This window comes from Anabrus simplex, chromosome 2 (assembly GCF_040414725.1).
Source record: "Anabrus simplex isolate iqAnaSimp1 chromosome 2, ASM4041472v1, whole genome shotgun sequence".
Taxonomy (NCBI): Eukaryota; Metazoa; Arthropoda; class Insecta; order Orthoptera; family Tettigoniidae; genus Anabrus; species Anabrus simplex.
In genome coordinates this window covers 328,216,189-328,235,684 of record NC_090266.1, presented here as the reverse complement: position 1 = coordinate 328,235,684, position 19,496 = coordinate 328,216,189, and the positions used below count along the sequence as shown (strand labels likewise).

Genomic DNA, 19,496 nt, shown 5'->3' with positions numbered 1-19,496 from the left:
TTCATCAACTCTCGTATTTAAGTCCCATTTACAGTTGTACACTCAGCTGCTGTTCTTGGAGTTTAAAAGATATGGTTGTAAAATTGCATGAGTAAAAGATTTAGTCTTCATGTGGGATAAAACACTTTCCAATTAAAAAAAAAAAAAAAAGTTGCCAGATGTATGGATAAAATTCGGCTAAAATATGTTCAGCTCTGCTATGTATGTTGCCTTATGTTAGAATCAAATCTTGTTGTCCTGTGGAGTCCGTAAAATTGGGTTCAAAGTAATGGCTCCTTTCCCATTTGTAGCTGTGCAATGGTGTTATGTTTATTATTGTTGGTGTAGCCGAGTTGCATTTGACGTGCGAGCTTGTAGTGTACTACTTCGTGTTCTTCTTAATACATTACTACATACATAGCAGAGCTGAACATATTTTAGCCGAATTTTATCCATACATCTGGCAACTTTTTCTTTTTTTTGTAATTGGAAAGTGTTTTATCCCATACTAGCAAGATACCCGTGCTTCGCTACGGTATTATACTGAAATTTATAATTGAATGCTTATTGTTTTAGATATATAATCCGCCGAAATTCGCGATCTGACTCGTTTTCTGCGAGAATCCACCAAAATTCCCGATCTGACTCGTTTTCTATTAGATTCCGGCACGTTTCCTCCCATTTTTCAACCTTCCTTTCCAGCAATCGATTTCGTACTTCCCGGGCTAGGCTAAGGTATTCCTCCCGGTCAGTTGGGTCCGTAAATCTTTGCCATCTTTTCCTATAATCATTTTAATATGTATAAAATCCTTCAGGAGATCCGGCTTGGTGTAATCTTGGGTGCTTTGGCGGCACTGAACCCGCGGCCGGACTGCATTCTTAGTCATTACCCATCCAGGAGCCGTTTCCAGCGCGGTCCGCACATTTGACGACGGTCCGGAACATTATTATTATTACTGTTATTACTATTATGTGTTGCTGGAATGGCTGATGACAGGGAAAACCGGAGTATCGGGAGAAAAACCTGTCCCGCCTCCGTTTTTTCCAGCACGAATGTCACATGGAGTGACGGGGATTTGAACCACGGAACCCAGCTGTGAGAGGCCGGCGCGCTGCCGCCTGAGCAACGGAGGATACTTATAATTACATTAAGAACAGTAAAATCAATTGGTCTCACCTCCTTCTACACCCCACCGCCGTTAAATTTATTTACCGCCATCCCCGCCCCCCCTCCAAAAAAAATTAAAAGAAGGCTTGATTCGTTAGGTTTAAAGGAGATTCCAAACACCAATGTTCACGTCTATTGCCTTCAGTTTGGAGATATAAGTATCCCCATAAAAATAATTTACTTTTTTCACTTCATTTCACACTACTAAGTGAATTTTCCCGCAAAAAATACTTGTTTCTTTAATAGTAAAAGATCTTCTAAATACCAATTATCACGACTCTAACTTCTTTTGATTTATGTGTCCCCATGAAAGGAATTCAACTCCTTTACACTCCTACCCTCCAAGATGGTTTCCCCACCAAAACGCGTTTTTCTTTGTTTTTAAAGGAGATCTAAATACGAATTTTCACGTCTGTAACAACTTTAGTTTTTATTAGATGTATGCATTCTCATACAATTAAGTCAATTAAATTTTCAATTCCTTCACCCCTCCCCCTTCATTGGATTTACCGAGAATACGTCTTTCTTTACTTTTAATGCAGATTGCAAATATCAAATTTCACGTCTGTAACATCTTCATTTTTGAGATATCAGTAGCCTAATTAAAAGAATTCAACATCATTTTCAGTCACTTTTACCCACCCCCCACCACCCAAGTGGTATTTCCGAAAACTAAAAATACACGATTCGTTATGTTTAATAGAGATAAAAAATACCATTTTTCACTTCTGTAACATGTTAAGTTTTTTTAGATATACTGTAAAAATTCTCATTTTAAAATTTCACCCCTTTTGGGTTCCCCTTAAGTGGAGTTTCCAAAAACAAATCACCTATGTTTCTTTACATTTACAGGAGATTCCAAACACCCACTTTTTACGTCTGTAACATTTTACGTTTCCAAGATATTCTGTAGATATAGCCTTCCAAAAAATTCACCCCAATTTGTCGCTCCTGTTTAACCGCCATTAATTGGATTTTCCAAAAACTAAAAAATACATGTTTCTTTATTTTTAAAGGAGGTCCCATCTACAAATTTTCAGTTCTGTAATATCTTCAGGTTCTGAAATATAAGTATCCTCATTAAAGGCATTCAACCCATTTTTTACCCTTTTACACCCCTCCTATTGGGATTTACAGGAAACAAAAATTTACGTGTTCCTTTATTTTTAGAGGAGATTCTAACTACCAATTTTTACATCTGTAAATTTTAAAGTTTTAAGATGTAGATACACTCATTTAAAAAAATTCACACCCCTTTTTCACCCCCCAATATTTGAATTTTCCAAAAACGAAAAAATACGTGTGTTTCTTTACTTTTAAAGTGGATGCCAAATACCAATTTTCAGGTCTGTAATATCTTCAGGTTCTGAAATATAAGTAGCCTCATTAAAGGCATTCAACCCATTATTCACCCTTTTACACCGCCAAAATTCGCGATCTGACTCGTTTTCTAATAGATTACGGTATGTTTCCTCACATTTTTCAATCTTTCTTTCCAGCAATCGATTTCGTACTTCCCGGGCTAGGTCCAGATATTCCGCCCCGTCAGTTGGGTCCCTAAATCTTTGCCATCTTTTCCTATAAGCGTTTTTAATATGGATCAAATCCTTCAGGAGATCCGCCGTGGTGTCGTCTTAGGTGCCTTGGCGGTACTGAACCCGCGGCCGAACTGCATTCTTAGTCATTACCCGTCCAGGACCATTTTCCAGGGGGGTCCGCACATTTGACAACGGTCCAGAACATTATTATTATTATTATTATTATTATTAAAAGATGTTCTGAACCCCACAGCAAGCTGCAAGATCGCTACTTGGCGGTAAATTACATCTGCTGCCAGTGTCATTGTTACAATGTGACCAGCACCATCGTCGCGCGTAGGCAAGTGTGCGGGATTTCTGGCGATACCAATGACATACTTCCGTGCATTGTTGACCTTATTATAGAGGTGAACAATTTGACGGTCCATCTCATTCCTATCGTTTATTTCAAATGTGTTTAAATTTTTATTTACATGCCAGGAGGATCTACTGTAATCTAAGAACGTTCTCCGAAGGAAAAGATGGCTGTTGAAAACCAGCCCAGGAAAGATTAAAAATGATCGGTTTATGATCAGAATAAGTACATCGAAACTATATAGCCTGTTTCCAGTCATTCGACAGGGTCAGGAATGGAATGAATAAAGCCCCATCTAGCAGCGACAATAGGAATTGTGCCGGCTGCCGAAGCACACCTCTGGGGCAATGATCGTTGAATGACAAATGAAATGAAATATTGGACAGTGTTGCTGGAATGAATGATGAGAGAGAAAATCGAAGTATCCGGAGAAAAACCTGTCCCGCCTCCGTTTTGTCCAGCACGAATGTCACATGGAGTGACCGGGATTTGAACCACGGAACCCAGCTGCGAGAGGCCGGCGCGCTGCCGCCTGAGCAACGGAGGCTCCTTAAGTACATTATGAACAGTAAAATCAATTGATCTCACCTCCTTTTACACCCCACCGCCGTAAGGTTTATTTACACCCCCGCCCCAAAAAATAGAAGACGTGTTTCTTTATGTTTAAAAGATATTCCAAACACCAATGTTCACATCTGTTACATTCAGTTTTGAGATATAAGTATCCCCATAAAAATAATTCACTTTATTTTCACTTACTTTCACACTCCCCTCCCCCCCACCCCGTAAGTGAATTTTCCGGCAAAATATACTTGTTTCCTTAATAGTAAAGGATCTTCTAAATAGTAATTATCACGACTCTAACTTCTTCAGTTTTTGATTTATGTGTCTTCATGAAAGGAATTCAACTCCTTTTCACTCCCGCCCCCCAAACGCGTTTTTCTTTGTTTAAGGAGATTCAAATACCAATTTTCACGTCCGTAACAACTTTAGTTTCTATTAGATGTATGTATTCACATACAATTAATTCAATTAATTTTTCAATTCTTTCACCCCCCCTCCCCCCTTCATTGGATTTTCCGAGAATACGTGTTTCTTTACTTTTAAAGCAGATTCCAAAGCAGATTTCACGTCTGTAATATCTTCATTTTTGAGATACCAGTAGCCTAATTAAAAGAATTCAACACCATTTTCAGTCACTTTTACCCCCCCCTTCCACCCAAGTGGTATTTCCGAAAGCTAAAAATACACGTTTCATTATTTTTAATAGAGATAAAAATACCATTTTTCACTTCTGTAACATGTTAAGTTTTTGAGATATACTGTAGAAATTCGCTTTTTAAAATTTCACCCCTTTTTATTTCCCCTTACGTGGAGTTTCCGAAAACAAATCACCTATCTTTCTTTACATTTACAGGAGATTCCAAATACCCACTTTTTACGTCTATAACATTTTACGTTTCTCAGATATTCTGTAGATATAGTCTTTCAAAAAATTCACCCCAGTTTGTCACTCCTGTTTAACCCCCATTAATTGGATTTTCCAAAAACAAAAAAATACGTGTTTCCTTATTTTTAAAGGAGCTCCCATATACAAATTTTCAGTTCCGTAATATTTTCAGTTTCTGAGATATATGTATCCTCATTAAAGGCATTCATCCCATTATTCACCCATTTACACCCCTCCTATTGGGATTTAAAGAAAGCAAAAAATACGTGTTCTTGTATTTTTAAAGAAGATTCTAAATACCATTTTTTTACATCTGTAAACTTTTAAAGTTTTAAGATGTAGACACACTCATTTTAAAAATTCACCCCCCTTTTCACCCTCCATTATTTGGATTTTCCAAAATCAAAAAAATACCTGTTTCTTTATTTTTAAAGTAAATCCCAAATACCAATTTTCAGGTCTGTAATATCTTCAGGTTCTGAAATATAAGTAGCCTCATTAAAGGCATTCAACCGCTTTTTCACCCTTTTCCACCCTTCTAATTGGGATTTTCCGAAAACAAAAAAATACGTGTTTCTTTATTTTTAAAGGAGATTCTAAATGCCAATTTTTACATCTTTAAACTTTAAAAGTTTTGAGATATAGATAGACTCATTTTAAAAATTCACCCCCTTTTCACACCCCCCATTAATTGGATTTTCCAAAAACAAAAAATATGTATTTCTTTATTTTTAAAGGAGATCCTAAACACCAATTTTCAGGTCTGTAATATCTTCAGTTTCTGAGATATAAGTATGCTCATGAAAGTCATTCAACCACGTTTTCACCCCTTTTTACCCCTCCTATTGGGATTTTCCGAAAACAAAAAAATACGTGTTTCTTTGCTTTTAATGAAGATTCTAAGTACCAATTTTTACATCTGTACACTTTAAGAGTTTTGAGATATAGATGCACCCATTTTAAAAATTCACCCCCTTTTCACCCTCCCATTAATTGGATTTCCCCCAAACAAAAAAATACGTGTTTCTTTATTTTTAAAAGAGATCAAAAGTACCAATTTTCATGTCTGTAATATCTTCAGTTTCTGAGATATATGTTCCGGTATCCCGATTAAAGGCATTCAACCCATTTTTCACCCTTTTGTGCCCCTCCTATTGGGATTGTCTCAAAACAAAAAAATACGTGTTTCGTTATTTTTAAAGAAGATTCTAAATACCAATTTTCACATCTGTAAACTTTTAAAGTTTTGAGATATAGACACACTCATTTTAAAATTTCACCCCCCCTTTTCACCCCCTTAGCAACGGAATATCCAAAGATCCTCTCTTAGCGAGCACCTACATCTTAATATGAATATATCTCCAAAATTTCATTTCTTTATGTCCAGTAGTTTTGGCTCGGCGATGATGAATCAGTCAGTCAGTCAGTCAGTCAGTCAGTCAGGACAAGCTACTTTATATATATAGATGAAGACTAAATCTTTTACTCATGCAATTTTACAACCATATCTTTTAAACTCCAAGAACAGCAGCTGAGTGTACAACTGTAAATGGGACTTAAATACGAGAGTTGATGAATTGACCAACAAGCAAGATACGAATGTTCATGTGCACGAAATTTTTTTATATATTGTATTTTATCCTGTACATATATATATATAAGTTAGTTTAAGTGAAGATATGTTTTATACACTAATTTTAGGACTTCAACATAATATTTTAGACATACAGTTGCAATATTTTACATACTGACATATATGCCAATTTACGTTAAGACATGCCCCATTTGTATGTGACTAAATGCACATCATCATATGACACTCCTTTGACAATGCAATTTAATCAAAGCTTCATCATATAAATATGTATTCATGGTTCAGCTGAAGATGACCTTGTATATGGGGTCGAAACCGGTCCTGTAGCTTAATATAAGCAATAAACAAGTATTGATTGGTGGAAATTCTTTCCTATTTTTAATTGTGTAAACAGTAATATATTTAGAATATAAAAATAAAACAGCATGTAGAGACTAAAAGCAAAATGTCTCAAGGATTTAGTACATTAAACCACTTCGGTTATGATTGTAAAATGTTACTGATTATGGGCATTGCATTTTGGAGACAGCAAGTAGCACACAATTTGAACTGCAACCATTACAGATTTGCCATTTCTTCACATATTCATTCCACTGGAGAACAGTATTTGTTTCTCAACTCACCCATATGTTCATCATCCTCCTTAGCCAAGTATTCAAAGACATCTGGAGAATTGTCCAGAATTTCAGCAAGGATATTCACTTCATCTGTAACAAGGAATACAGATATTAAAATATGAGCACAGGGAATAATAACTACTGCACAATGAATACAATTTGATGCTCTCCATGAATGAGTTAGACAGGATTCTGTACGAACGTAGACAATAGATATTTGATGACTACCAAAGCATTTTAGTCAGACTACTCAGCATACACATAGCAAATTTCTTTCTTTGTTACAATTTTGCTTCCCATCGTACCAACCCAGATAGGCTGTATGACGGCGATAGGATAAGAAAAGGCTAGGATTGGGAAAAGAAGCGACCGTCGTCTTCATTAAGGTACAGCCCCAGCAGCAATACTTCACTTGTGGTCAATTATTTGCTTATGAATGAAGAAACAAGAATTTCTATGAGTTGCCTATTCATTTACTGTGACTGGCCATAATAAGCTTGCAAGTTATTCGCTAATTTATATTCATAAGTGATTGTAATGGGTCACAATAAGAATGTATGCTACTGGCTAATTAATACATCCTTGTGATTGGTCATACTATGAAATGTGTTGTTAAAATGACAAGATTCTGAAAAGCGTAAAAGTAGTTAGTGGGACCTAAAACCAACAACATTATTATTTATTACAAGTACAAGATATGTGCAATAATCTTCAAAGTAACCCCCATTTTTAAATTAAATCTGCGACTGTTATAGGCAACGAGACCTAAATAATGTTTAGATAAGAGCACATAGGAATGTACTACATTCGTATAAAATTCCATTACTGTTAACATCTCATGACTAGACCTCGGATTTTAGGCACTAAAATTTGTATTTCTGGTGCTTAAAATAGGCTCTCAAATATGTAAAAAATAGGTTCTAAAAATATGTTTTAGGCAGCTTCAATTTTACGTATTTTAATAAGCACTTATAAATTAAAGTAACATTTTTATTTGTCTAAACTGATAACTCTAAATGCATACAAGTAATAAGGCAATAACATGTTAATACAATATTTCACATACACGATGGTTCACCACATTTTTTAGTTTCTATCTCTAAATAATTAAAACATTGAATTACAAGCACGTTACTGCCCATAATTTGATGCACAATAAATCACTAGCACTATTTCTAGATTTTCTGTTGTACAACTAAACCGCTTGTGTTTAGTAGGGTGAGAAAATACGCTCAACGTCAACAGAGGTTACAGGGCTATATTTGAATTTTGGTACAAGTCGTGGGGAGATGTCACATTCAACGTTAGTTCTGCCAATCAAAACATCAGCCACAGCACGAAGCGTTGACAGTCCTGGGTTCTTCCGTAGTAATTTATTAAGCTTGTCCAGAATTCTATCCCCAGCTGGGCCTGGAGCTAAGCTAATTTTTTCTCTCACCTCTTCTAACAAATCCAATTGTTCGTAAACAGGTTTTCCAGAAGACTGAAGTGCAGAAATAACAGGGACCAAAAAAGTATAATGGGACTTGATGTAGGCAATTTCTTGAGAAATGGTTACATCCTTTAGAACATTTCTAGCCGAAGTAATGCACATGGCATCTTCATTTAAGACGAGAGCAAAACTTCTGATTGCATCAAAATGTTCGCTGTAGTACACAATGGCTTGAAGCTAAGTCCCCCAGCGCATCAGGATGGGTTCTGGTGGCAGTGGAAGATCAGGTAATTCATTGCAGAACAACTGAATTCGTGAGGGAGCCTTTACAAAAATGTTCTTAGTATAGGAGATCATCTTGTTGACTCGAAATTCGACACACATCTGCTTAGCCACGCGATTCATAGCACGAGCAAGACAAGAGACGCGAATCGAAGCTGGGTAAAATACTTTCAGCAACTTAACATCAGCAATCATGTAAGCGGCTGCATCAGTAAATATAAGAAGCACCATATTTTTGTCCATGTTATTGGGGAAAAGCACCTGGAGACCTTTATTTACAAACTGAGCAACTGTCTCCTGATTGGTTTTAGTTAACTGTCTGCTGAAGATCAAATATGACGAACACGGTGTGTCGGGATCTAATTTTCCAACTATCAAGTGGGAAATACAAAGACCTACAGTGTCAGTAGTCTCATTGACAGAGATCCAGATGTAAGGGGTCTCCTATATCTTCCCTCATCCACCTGACTGTGTCTTCATAAAGAGTGTCCAGGTAGTTTTTCCTTAAAGATGATTTGGTTGGAATGTTCCCATGACAATATTTCTGTAAAAAACTTTTGAAGGAAGGATTTTTAAGTGAGTTAAAGGAATATTTGCCGGTGCAAGAGCTCTACATAAGTCCACATGGAATTTGCCTTTGCTTCCCTGATGATGATGATGCTTGTTTTAAGGGGCCTAACACTGAAGGTCATCGGCCCCCTTTGCTTCCCTTATTTAGCAATTCCGTTGTTAATAATCCTTGTTTAGGATTTGATTTTCAATGCAGATTTTCCTGATGTTTAATCCCCTGGACATGTTGACTAAGATGCGATCGCCTTTCACTGGACACGTAGAAACAATGACAGCTATAAATAATCACAAATATTGTGTAAACTGCGCAAGTATATAGGCCAGATGAAAATATGCACAGGCGACTATTCAAATTCATAGGGCCTTGTAGCGCTTCCCGATCCCTCCAATAGACATGCACCCTGGACATTTAAGTGACGCAGTAGAGGTAATAATTCCATGTGACTATTCCTATCCTGGTCCAGCCTTTGTAAGACAGACCATGCAACGAGACTGGGCGGCATCTGCCGTGTACAAGAAACTGAGTGCTTTTGTAGTGGACGATAGTATTGTGTGTGACTTTCAGGAATGCTTTGGACAGTACAAATGCACAGTCCCCGAGCCAGGGGAAATAACCATGTAAGGTCTAAATCTCCGATCCACCCGGGAATCGAACCCGAGGCCCTCTGAACCGAAGGAGACTATGCTGACATTTCAACCAAGGAGCCGAACACAGTAGAGGTGAATTTAATTAATTTCTTTTCCTGTTTTGTTATGTTCGGCTACATTATGTTGGGCAAGATTTTTGTTACTACTGGTACTGATGCCCACGCATGACTGAATTCAGTGTTTTTTCCTCCCTACATTTACAATACGCTTATAAAAAAAAGAATCATTGATGTACAGTAAAACCTCTCTATAACGGACACCTTCGGGACGGAAAAAAATGTCCGTTATGAATAGGTGTCCGCCCGAGAGAGGTTATGAAACCGGTATCATTTAACATAAGTTGGAACACAATAATCCATGTATAGTATGTGTTAACAATTCTCGCAAATGTACCTTCAATTGTATAAGCCTACTGTATACAGTATTGTACAATATACAACACTGGACTCACATGAGAAAGCTGTAGATGGGCTGATGCAGCTGCGATGTACTGAATTAAAGAGACAAAAACACTTCTATAGAAACCTCTATTGAGCACACTGTACACTATTAACGTTCACCATGTTAAAATTAAGAAGAACATATGAGTTTTTGAAACTTTAAATCAGTATGTAGATGTAGCAATCTCTAGCACACTACAGTAAAACAGTAGCACTTGAAAAAATCCTTAATGTTCGTTTGTTTTGTCCATTTTGATTTAGCAATGATGTTTTCACTACGTGCAATTAAATCCTGGGTCAAATTTACACCTTTCTCGTAGTCTTATTTATGATAGAATTCTTTCAGTCGCTTGACAAAGCCGAGAGCCTCACTGTACAAGGTTATTGGCAGCACATTAATTTCCGTATTTTCTTCAAAGTCGTCATTAGCATAACCTTCACTCCCGCTTTTGTCAGAATCTTCATTTTTGTCAGAATCTTCATTTTTGTCCTTCTTCCCTTGGATTGACTGAAGAATCGTTTTCGTGTCTCCACTCTCACACTCTGTTGGAATATCTGAATCAATTTCAATATAGGTGTCCACTTGTACACTGTAACCTGCTGCATTAATCAACTGTTGTGTGGTTTCCATGCTGTCGGGAAGGGTATCCGATTCTATTTCGGGATGTCCACCAATAACGGGAAACCCAGCTTTCAGAAAGCAGTTACGAATTGTTGAGGCTGTAACGTTTTTCCATGCATTGGTTATCCACGAAATTGCTTGGAGAACATTCAGTCCCTTTGTCAGTGTCTGAAAGGTTACTTCATTCCCGTTAAGTTCTGATACTATGTGCTTCATCACTAACTGTCTGTACATAACCTTGAAGTTCTGGATCACTCCTTGGTCAAGCAGCTGAGAAACTGATGTTACATTTGGTGGGAAAAAGACTATCTTCACATTTTGCACCTTAATTGTATCCGGATGCGATGCTGCATTGTCGAGGAATAATAACACTTTTCGCTCCTGGCGTATCATTTTTCTGTCCAATTGTCTTAGCCACTCTGTTGTCATTTCTCTGGTCATCCATGCTTTCCTATTAGCTTTCCATTCAATGCCAAACTTCGTAATGTCCATATTCTTAAAACAAATTACTACATCATCTGCAAATGCATTGATGTCCATATTGTTCTTCTGCTTAATTTCTTTCATGACTTCATCCATGACAGTGATAAAAAGTAAGGGTGCACTCCTTTAGTGGTTTGGAACCAATCAGAATTACCGTTTCCTATCTGTACGCAACTGCAGCAGTCTTCATAAAGCATTTTAACTTTCTGGATAAGACCTTTGGGTACATTTTTCTTTCTTAAACATTCCCATACAGTCTTCCTTGGAACACTATCAAATGCTTTTTAAAGATCCAAAAACACTAGTGTTAAGTCTTCGCCCTTCTCCCTATGCTTTTCTAACAGGTCACAAATACAGTGTTTTTTGAAAAAGAAAGTATCCATTAGGAGAGGTTTAATTGGAGTTTCTCGTGGCTAGGGTGTGTCCGTGTCAGTAAAAAGGGTGTCCGTATGTGTTCGCTGGTGAGAGGTGTCCGTTAAGGCAGGTTTCCTGTATATACTGTATTAACAATGTGTATAATCTGTCATACACTTCCTACAATTGATAAAAGTGCCTATCTAATTTTCTTAAAATTTCCACCTAGTATTTTTAGGTTCCTGAAGGCAACATATTTTCATTCTTCAATACGTTTGTACTATTATTCCTCTTCTAAAACATGCTTGAAAATTTGCCTTTCTCCAAAATGAATAGACCTTACAGTACCACACAAACATGGCCAGTTTTTAATGATTCTATAAACAAAAAATCCAGGGATCAGGATGCGCTACAATCCTCAATTCATATTTACTGTTATACTTCGTTTACTGCATGTACGCTGAATTGATGTATAAAATGTATAAAACATAATGCATCAGAGAGATAGAACTCCTACATATTATGCACAACTCTCGCACCAACGTGCGTACTTCAGAGTGAAATATAAAACAAATTCACTTACCTCTTTCTGCAAATGTCGCAGAATATAATTTTTCCATCCGACGTGAAATAGGGAAACTACTGCAACCACTGTTTAATTACAGATGTCTTGGAAGCTGCCACTTTCGGCATAATGCACACACTGAAAGTTTTTCACAGAATGGAATGAAGAGTTTAGTTTCCAGCAGGTCAATGGACACTGTCCCCCAAATCGTGACACACAGAGTAAGGGATAAAGGAAGTATTCACAGCGGGAGGTTCTTAAGGACTTCCAGGGAGTGGTAATTGGTTTACACTTTCAGATTTTGTCTGAAAAGAATTTCAAAAAAGTACTATTCAAGATACTGAAAACGAGTCGGCAAATATTTAAGTTTCCCCGACTAAATTAAAAGCGCTTCTAATCAATTTAGGGATAAAATATAACAATTATAGGAATATAGGCAAAAATAGGTTGTAATGCCAATTTTAAGCATTTTTAGGTACTATAGGACCACTGTTTCTAACCTTATAAATACACGAAACATGTAAATAAAACTTCCTTTTAAGTTATTTCCTAAGGAACAAAATGGGTTTTTGCCTAATATCTGAGGTCTACTCATGACATTTCCTGTGCACCTATTTGATATTCTGGGGCAGGACTGTCCAACGTTCATTTGTACTCGGACACAATAACGAGACAACTAACGGTATGCAGGCACCAGGTTACGATTGCACTACTTCAACACTACTGTTAACGGTACAAAGACAAATTATGATTAAAAATCTAGAATTAACAAATATATAAAATTCTATTTACTCACACAATTAATGTGAAATTTGGCATTGCATGCTCACTGAAAATGGCCGTCATATGTGTAATAAATGACAATAGTGATAGTCTAAAATCTTATGCGATGCCGAAGTTCGAAGGCAGTTAAAAATTTATATACAAATATTGAGAATGAATGCAGAATACAATACAAATACAAATAATGTGCATGTATTTTACATGTGAAATGATGTGGAAAAGCATTCCAAATTTTTGCTAATTTCACTTAAATTTGATCTTAATATTACATTCATGATGCGGTCTAATGGAATTAGCATCAAGATGTGGAAAGTTTGTGTATGGTTTTTGACCAGCTCATGTGAAACACGTTGCTTTTCGTCGTAAGTCAACCTATATGACAGCCATTGTTTAAGTGAAAATTCACAAGCATGTTCACCAGTGCAACATATTTTTAATCAATTTGATATTTTGTTATTAGTAAGATATTGTAAAGTTTTTTAATGTATTCACTCATGCAACAAGTTTTACAATTTTCCAACCAGATGTCTGGTAGAACTTTGAGGTATTGATATGACTGACGATGCCCCATAAAAGGGGCGAAACATGTCTCAACTATTTTAATGATGTTTAGCTAACACATTAACATCTTCCACTGTATTGAATAGGTTGAATTTTAAATAAATTTCTTACATTATTATTAGGATTTTATCTTGTCGCAACTACAGACATGTCAAGTGGTTCTCATTCTGAGCCTTTGTTCCATTCTTTCACAACTGTGGGCACCAGTCAGGCCTAGATCAGATTTATGGCTTTATAAACTCAAAGCTCTTTAGATTTGGAGGCAAGGAAGTAACAAATTTCCTGAGCTTGAGGATGGCGCTTTTACAATGAAAAGTAAGAATCTTTATTCAAATCAAAAAAAAAAAAAAAAAAAATTCAAATATTAATTAAAATTTAATATTGAAATTAATTGTGAAAGGCACCATAAAAAGGCACCACGGGCTGTTCTAGGGATTAATAGAGAACTATTATGCCAATTACGTAAGTTCTTTTTGTTAAGAAGACAGCCATACTTTCCAGTATCGACTTAGTTAAATGTAACTTAAAAGCTTTTCAGTCTGTCAAACACACAAGTTCAAACATAATATGTAACACTATAATGTACCTATAAAAAAATACACAATATGTATTAACAAAGGACATGCTTCGTTCTAAAAGAACATCCACAGGTTCTACCAAATCACTTTAATCTATGTGCATATATGTACAATATTGTTTACATTGCATAAACCAGTCAATGATTATGAATTGATGGTTATTAAAAAATATGTAGGGCCTACTAACAATGAATGCATTAGTCCTCTACTGCTACTTTAATAAATTATGGAAATTTTCCAGCAGGTACTTACCTTGTTCTGTGTATTAGGCAGTAAATGCACGTTAACGATTTTGATCAAATAAAGTATGGAATTGAACTATAAATTGAGTTATAAATGAAATGTAACATGCAAGACCTTATTTTTGGTGATAAATAATAACCTACTAAAAACATCTCGATTGGCGAAGATGCTGTGCCAATTCAGAGAATTTACTACAGATAAGAATATCTTAACCCACATTAACTGACATTTAAGTCAGAGATTTCCTCCTGTGGGATGCATCAAACGCTAATACAAAATGAGAAAATATATATATTTATACCTTGTTCCCCATTTTAGTGAGGGAAAGTGGGGAGCAAGGAAAATGTTGTGGCTGCTAACTCTGTTCATCCAAGATTGAATTCATTCAAAGTGTTGATTCTTTGTCTATAATGTACTCATGTGCAAAACACATTAAACTTATGTTAATGATTTTGCTGAAATAAAGTACAGAATTGAATTAATGTAACTTGTAAGACATTATTTTTAGTGATAACTAATAACCTACTAAATACATCACTATTGGCAAAGATGCAGCATAAATTCAGATAATTTACTACTAATAAGAATATCCTAACCCACAATCCAGACATTTAAGTCTGAGATTTCCTCCTGTGGGATTCATGAAACATTCATTAAGCAAAAATGTACTCAGGAATTAATTTAGTAGGGCAAAGTGGAGTGAATATTTTTTTCAATGTGTGATCGTTGAGGTTGGTTTGACTGGCCATTTTTTGTGATGTGAATTTCAATAGCCTCTTTATTGTCAACACTATTCCAGAATTCCTGGCTTGGCTAAATTACTTGCCAGTACTGGAAACGGACCTAGGTGCGGACAAGAAGCTAGAACACCCAGAGTCCTGCACAGTGGCCCAGCCCTTGAGCTGCTTCGGCAATAGACCGCAATGGGCTTTAAAGGCTTGAACGTAAGAAGCCTGTGACCTCATCGCATGGGTCGGGCTGGGCAGAGCTATGTCGTATGTATGCGGTGAGTCAAGGACAGCAAAATGGTAGCGCTATGGGCCGACTGCTGTACTGTGTGTCAAGGGAGTGCATAGCATTACGGTCGAGTGAAGACGATCGTGTTTGCTCTGGTTTTCTATTTGACGTCCCCGTCTATCCTGTTTTCAGGAATGAATGCGGACTGTGGCTTCAAAAGAAAAGGAACCTTGGTAAGGTAACGTTAAGTAAAGGAAAAAAACTAGAGACCGGACAATACAAGACTTCTGAACTAGATCTGAACATCAAAAGTCGTACTTGGTCGATATTCAAGCCTGTAGTTGACAGTTATGGGGAAGACGTTCATTCTGTGTACCGGTACTGAATGGTCTGAACAAGGCGTGTATAAATGACAAACATACCAATCTTCCCCGATCATCAAACTCCACGAATATGCCATATAATCTGCCAAAGTAATGAATGAATTCTGCTTCGCAGGATGACGTTGAAGGCTGAGAAGATATTTAAACCAAAACTGTGCAATAGAAAAATATATAACATCCTATTGGAGGAAAATGGACAAAGCGATCTGAAACTTCACCAGATCCTCAAGAAAGTACTATGTATGCAAGCATCAAGTTCAACTTCACTAAGAAATTTCAGTTCAGCAGGCTTCATTTTCCATGCAAGGTGGTCTCTTCTGCACCCAAACAATGTTGATGCTCTCTTTATTCACAACAATTCTATCACCACTAATAAATGACCAATAATACACACACATCAACGAAGTAAAAGCTGTGTTCAGGTTTTTTCATGACGTTCAAGTTTGTATTTTAGTTCATTTTGAGTTGAACATGAGAGAGGACCCTTGAATGTGCAACCCCTGTGGGCGAGGGTGGTAGAATAATACCCACGGTATCCCCAGCCTAATGTAAGAGGCGACTAACGGGGGCCCCAGTGATTCTTAATTTGGTAATGTGAATTGGCGACCATGAGACCAGTAGCTGAGTCTTAGCATTGCTTCCATTTGTGCCGGGCTCCTAACTTTCATTTATCCTATCCGACCTCCTCAGGTCAACTCTTGTTCTATTCAAACACCGACAGTATCAGGGCATCCGAGGCCTAGGGAGTCTCATTTTCACACCCTTCATGGTCCTTCCCTTTCTTTGGCCAACATCATTTTTCAAAGTGCCGGATCCCTTCCATTTTCTCTCTCTGATTAACATTAATAGAGGACGGTTGCCCAGTTGAACCTCCTCTTTAAACAATAATCGCCACCTTGAATGTGCTTTGTGTTATTTACATTCATTTTAAGTTAACTTGATGCCAATAACACCTGACCGCAACAACCATCAGTAGAAATTGGTCATGATCCTGGAATATACAGATGGGCCACAGCACTGTTCATTAACCGCCTTCAACGCGCTGATATTATTAAGCTACAGAGCCCGATTATGCAGATTTCAGGAAAGCTGTTCCTGTGCCAGTTTGTATCTTTACAATTGTTGGAAAAGAGTAGATGAGGTAAAATATACATGAAGACCGGTAGTAAAAGAGTGTCTTTACTTTGTTCTTTATGCCCCTTCCCTTTATCTGCCTTTCTTCTATTCTTACATTTCCCACATCCAGACTGGAGATTTGTCAAGATGTACCCTCAATGAGTGTTGAAGCTTACCCTCCTGATGAAGCTGGGAAGCAGAACCATGCTTGTTAGGGACCAACAGCAAATGGATGCAGGGCTTGAAGAAATGAGTTTGATGAGAGAGTCTACTGTACAAAACTAAGAGATGATCCCTAAACGTGCAGTGGGAGGAAGGGGGGGATGGAATGTGTTTGAAGATCTGTCAAGATATCCCTTCAGTGAGTAATGAAGCTTGCCCCTCTGATAAAGCATGGAAGCAGAACCATGTTCATTGGGGACTGACAGAAAATGAATGTAGAAGAATCCATCTACTGTACTGAGCTGAGGAGATGATCCCTGAAAGTGCAGTGTCATATTGGGGAAAATGGAAAGTGTTGAGGAGCTGCAAGTGGGCAGTCAACCTGCTATTGCTATTTGCTTCATGTTGCACCAACACAGATAGGTCTTATGGCGACGATAGGATGGGAAAGACCTAGGAATAGGAAGGAAGCGCCGTGGCCTTAATTAACGTACAGCCCCAGCATTTGCCTGGTGTGAAAATAGGAAACCACGGAAAACCATCTTCAGGGCTGCCGACAGTGGGGATCAAACCCACTATCTCCCGATTACTGGATACTGGCCGCACTTAAGCGACTACAGCTATCGAGCTCGGTCAACCTGCTATTGGCTATCTCAATTGACAAAAACACCGAGTGGTATAAGCTCAGTGTTTGCTAAATACTGCAATCCGTGTTATGTACACCATTTTATTTCAATGTTCTGTGTGAAATCAGTATTGTGTCAGTAAGCAACCACATGTGCATAGTATCGTAAAATAAAATACCATTTAACCACCGCTGGGTATAAGTCCAGGATCCGCCGGCACGGGCTCCACGGCTGTTGCCCGTGCGCCTATATGACGTCAAGTATGACATGTTTAGCGAATTGATGTTTGCAAACATGGCGGATAATTCGAAGGAACGCGCAGCAGCTGCTAAATGTATGATTTAATGGTCTGGTATATTTAGCTGTTTGGGACAGAGTAACACAATTCACAGCCACTAGATTGGCACTAGATTGGGTTAAAACTCAACTAGTTGGATAGTGAAATAAATATTAACGGCGCTATATAATGGGGCTGACTTGATTTCACGAAAACTTTACAAATATAAAGTATGTCCGGCAAGTAGGAAAAGCACTGATCTGGTTTGGTTAGGTCCGGCTAGTGGCAAAACCATTGGTCTGGAGAGAAGCAAAAGTGGGTCTGGGGGTGTAAGCCCCCAGGTTAGGGCCGCGAAGCGGCCAACAGCCTCTATCATCCCTTACGAAAGCAATTGTGATTCACCGAAAACCACTTATTTGCTAGTTGCTTTACGTCGCATCGACACAGGTAGGTGGGACAGGAAAGGCCTAGGAATGGGAAGGAAGTGGCTGTGGCCTTAATTAAGGTACAGCCCCAGCATTTGCCTGGTGTGAAAATGGGAAACCACGGAAAACCAACTTCAGGGCTGCCGACAGTGGGGTTCGAACCCACTATCTCCCAGATGCGAGCTCACAGCTGTGTGCTCCTAACCGCACGGCCAACTCGCCCGGTCCGAAAACCACTGATAGTGACAGGTTAGGTTGTGATCCACTGAAAACCCCTGACAGTGACAGGTTAGGTTGCGATCCACCGAAAACCCCTGATAGTGACAGGTTAGGTTGTGATCCACAGAAACCCACTGGTAGTGACACGTTAGGTTAGGTGCGACAGCATTACTAATTTAGCAGGGTGATCCACCGAAAACCACTGATGGTGTCAGGTTAGTTTGTGATCCACCGAAAACCACTAATAGTGACAGGTTAGGTTGTGATCCACGGAAAACCACTGGTAGTGACATGTTAGGTTAGGTTTGGTTCGGTGCAACAGCATTACTAATTTAATGGAGTGATCCACAGAAAACCACTGATAGCGACAGGTTAAGTTGTGATCCACCGAAAACCACTGATAGTGACAGGTTAGGTTGCGATCCACCGCAAACCACTGATAGTGAAAGGTTAGGTTGCGATCCACCGAAAACCACTGCTAGTGACAGGTTAGGTTGTGAACCACCAAAAACTACTGATAGTGACAGGTTAGGTTGTGATTCACCGAAAACCACTGGTAGTGACATGTTAGGTTAGGTTCGACAGCATTGCTAATTGAGCGACTGTTGTTGGAAGTACACTTTTTATGATGACATCACGAATGGGAAAGCAACACTATACATAGGAGTATAATGCAATCACTGATACAGGGTATGAATTTATGGTTACTCACCATAAGTTGACACAGGAGTGGACTGTGTGTGTGTAGATGTACTCCCTCTTAAAATAATAATTACTAGTATGGATGCAGCACTGAACAGGAGTTTTAATTGTTTTGGCTAGTTGTATTTCATCTTAAAACAATCATCACGACTATCACAGAGCTGGACACACGACTCGACTGTTTCTCTTCCTCTTAAAACAATCACGACTATGACAGAGCTGGACACACAACTCGATTGTTATCGTCTAGTTGTAGGCCTACTTCCTCTTAAGATAGCAATCAAGACTATAACATAGCTGGACACACGACTGCTTTGTTTTCGTCTAGTTGTACTCCCTTTTTAAATAATAATCACACTGCTGGTAA

General features: G+C 38.0%; 1 protein-coding gene across 4 annotated transcripts in view; it reads right to left on the bottom strand.

Annotated features, from left to right (window-relative positions):
* LOC136864111 (YTH domain-containing protein 1) overlaps positions 1-19,496 on the bottom strand; it is a 541,394-nt gene that overhangs the window by 518,413 nt on the left and 3,485 nt on the right. For all 4 annotated transcript variants that reach the window (XR_010859272.2, XR_010859271.2, XM_067140687.2 and 1 more), the window contains exon 2: positions 6,708-6,791. Coding sequence is in view for 2 of the 4 variants with exons in the window: in XM_067140687.2 (XP_066996788.2) it covers positions 6,708-6,791 (84 nt within the window). In the remaining 2 variants the exon portion in view is untranslated. The remainder of the gene's footprint in view (positions 1-6,707; positions 6,792-19,496) is intronic.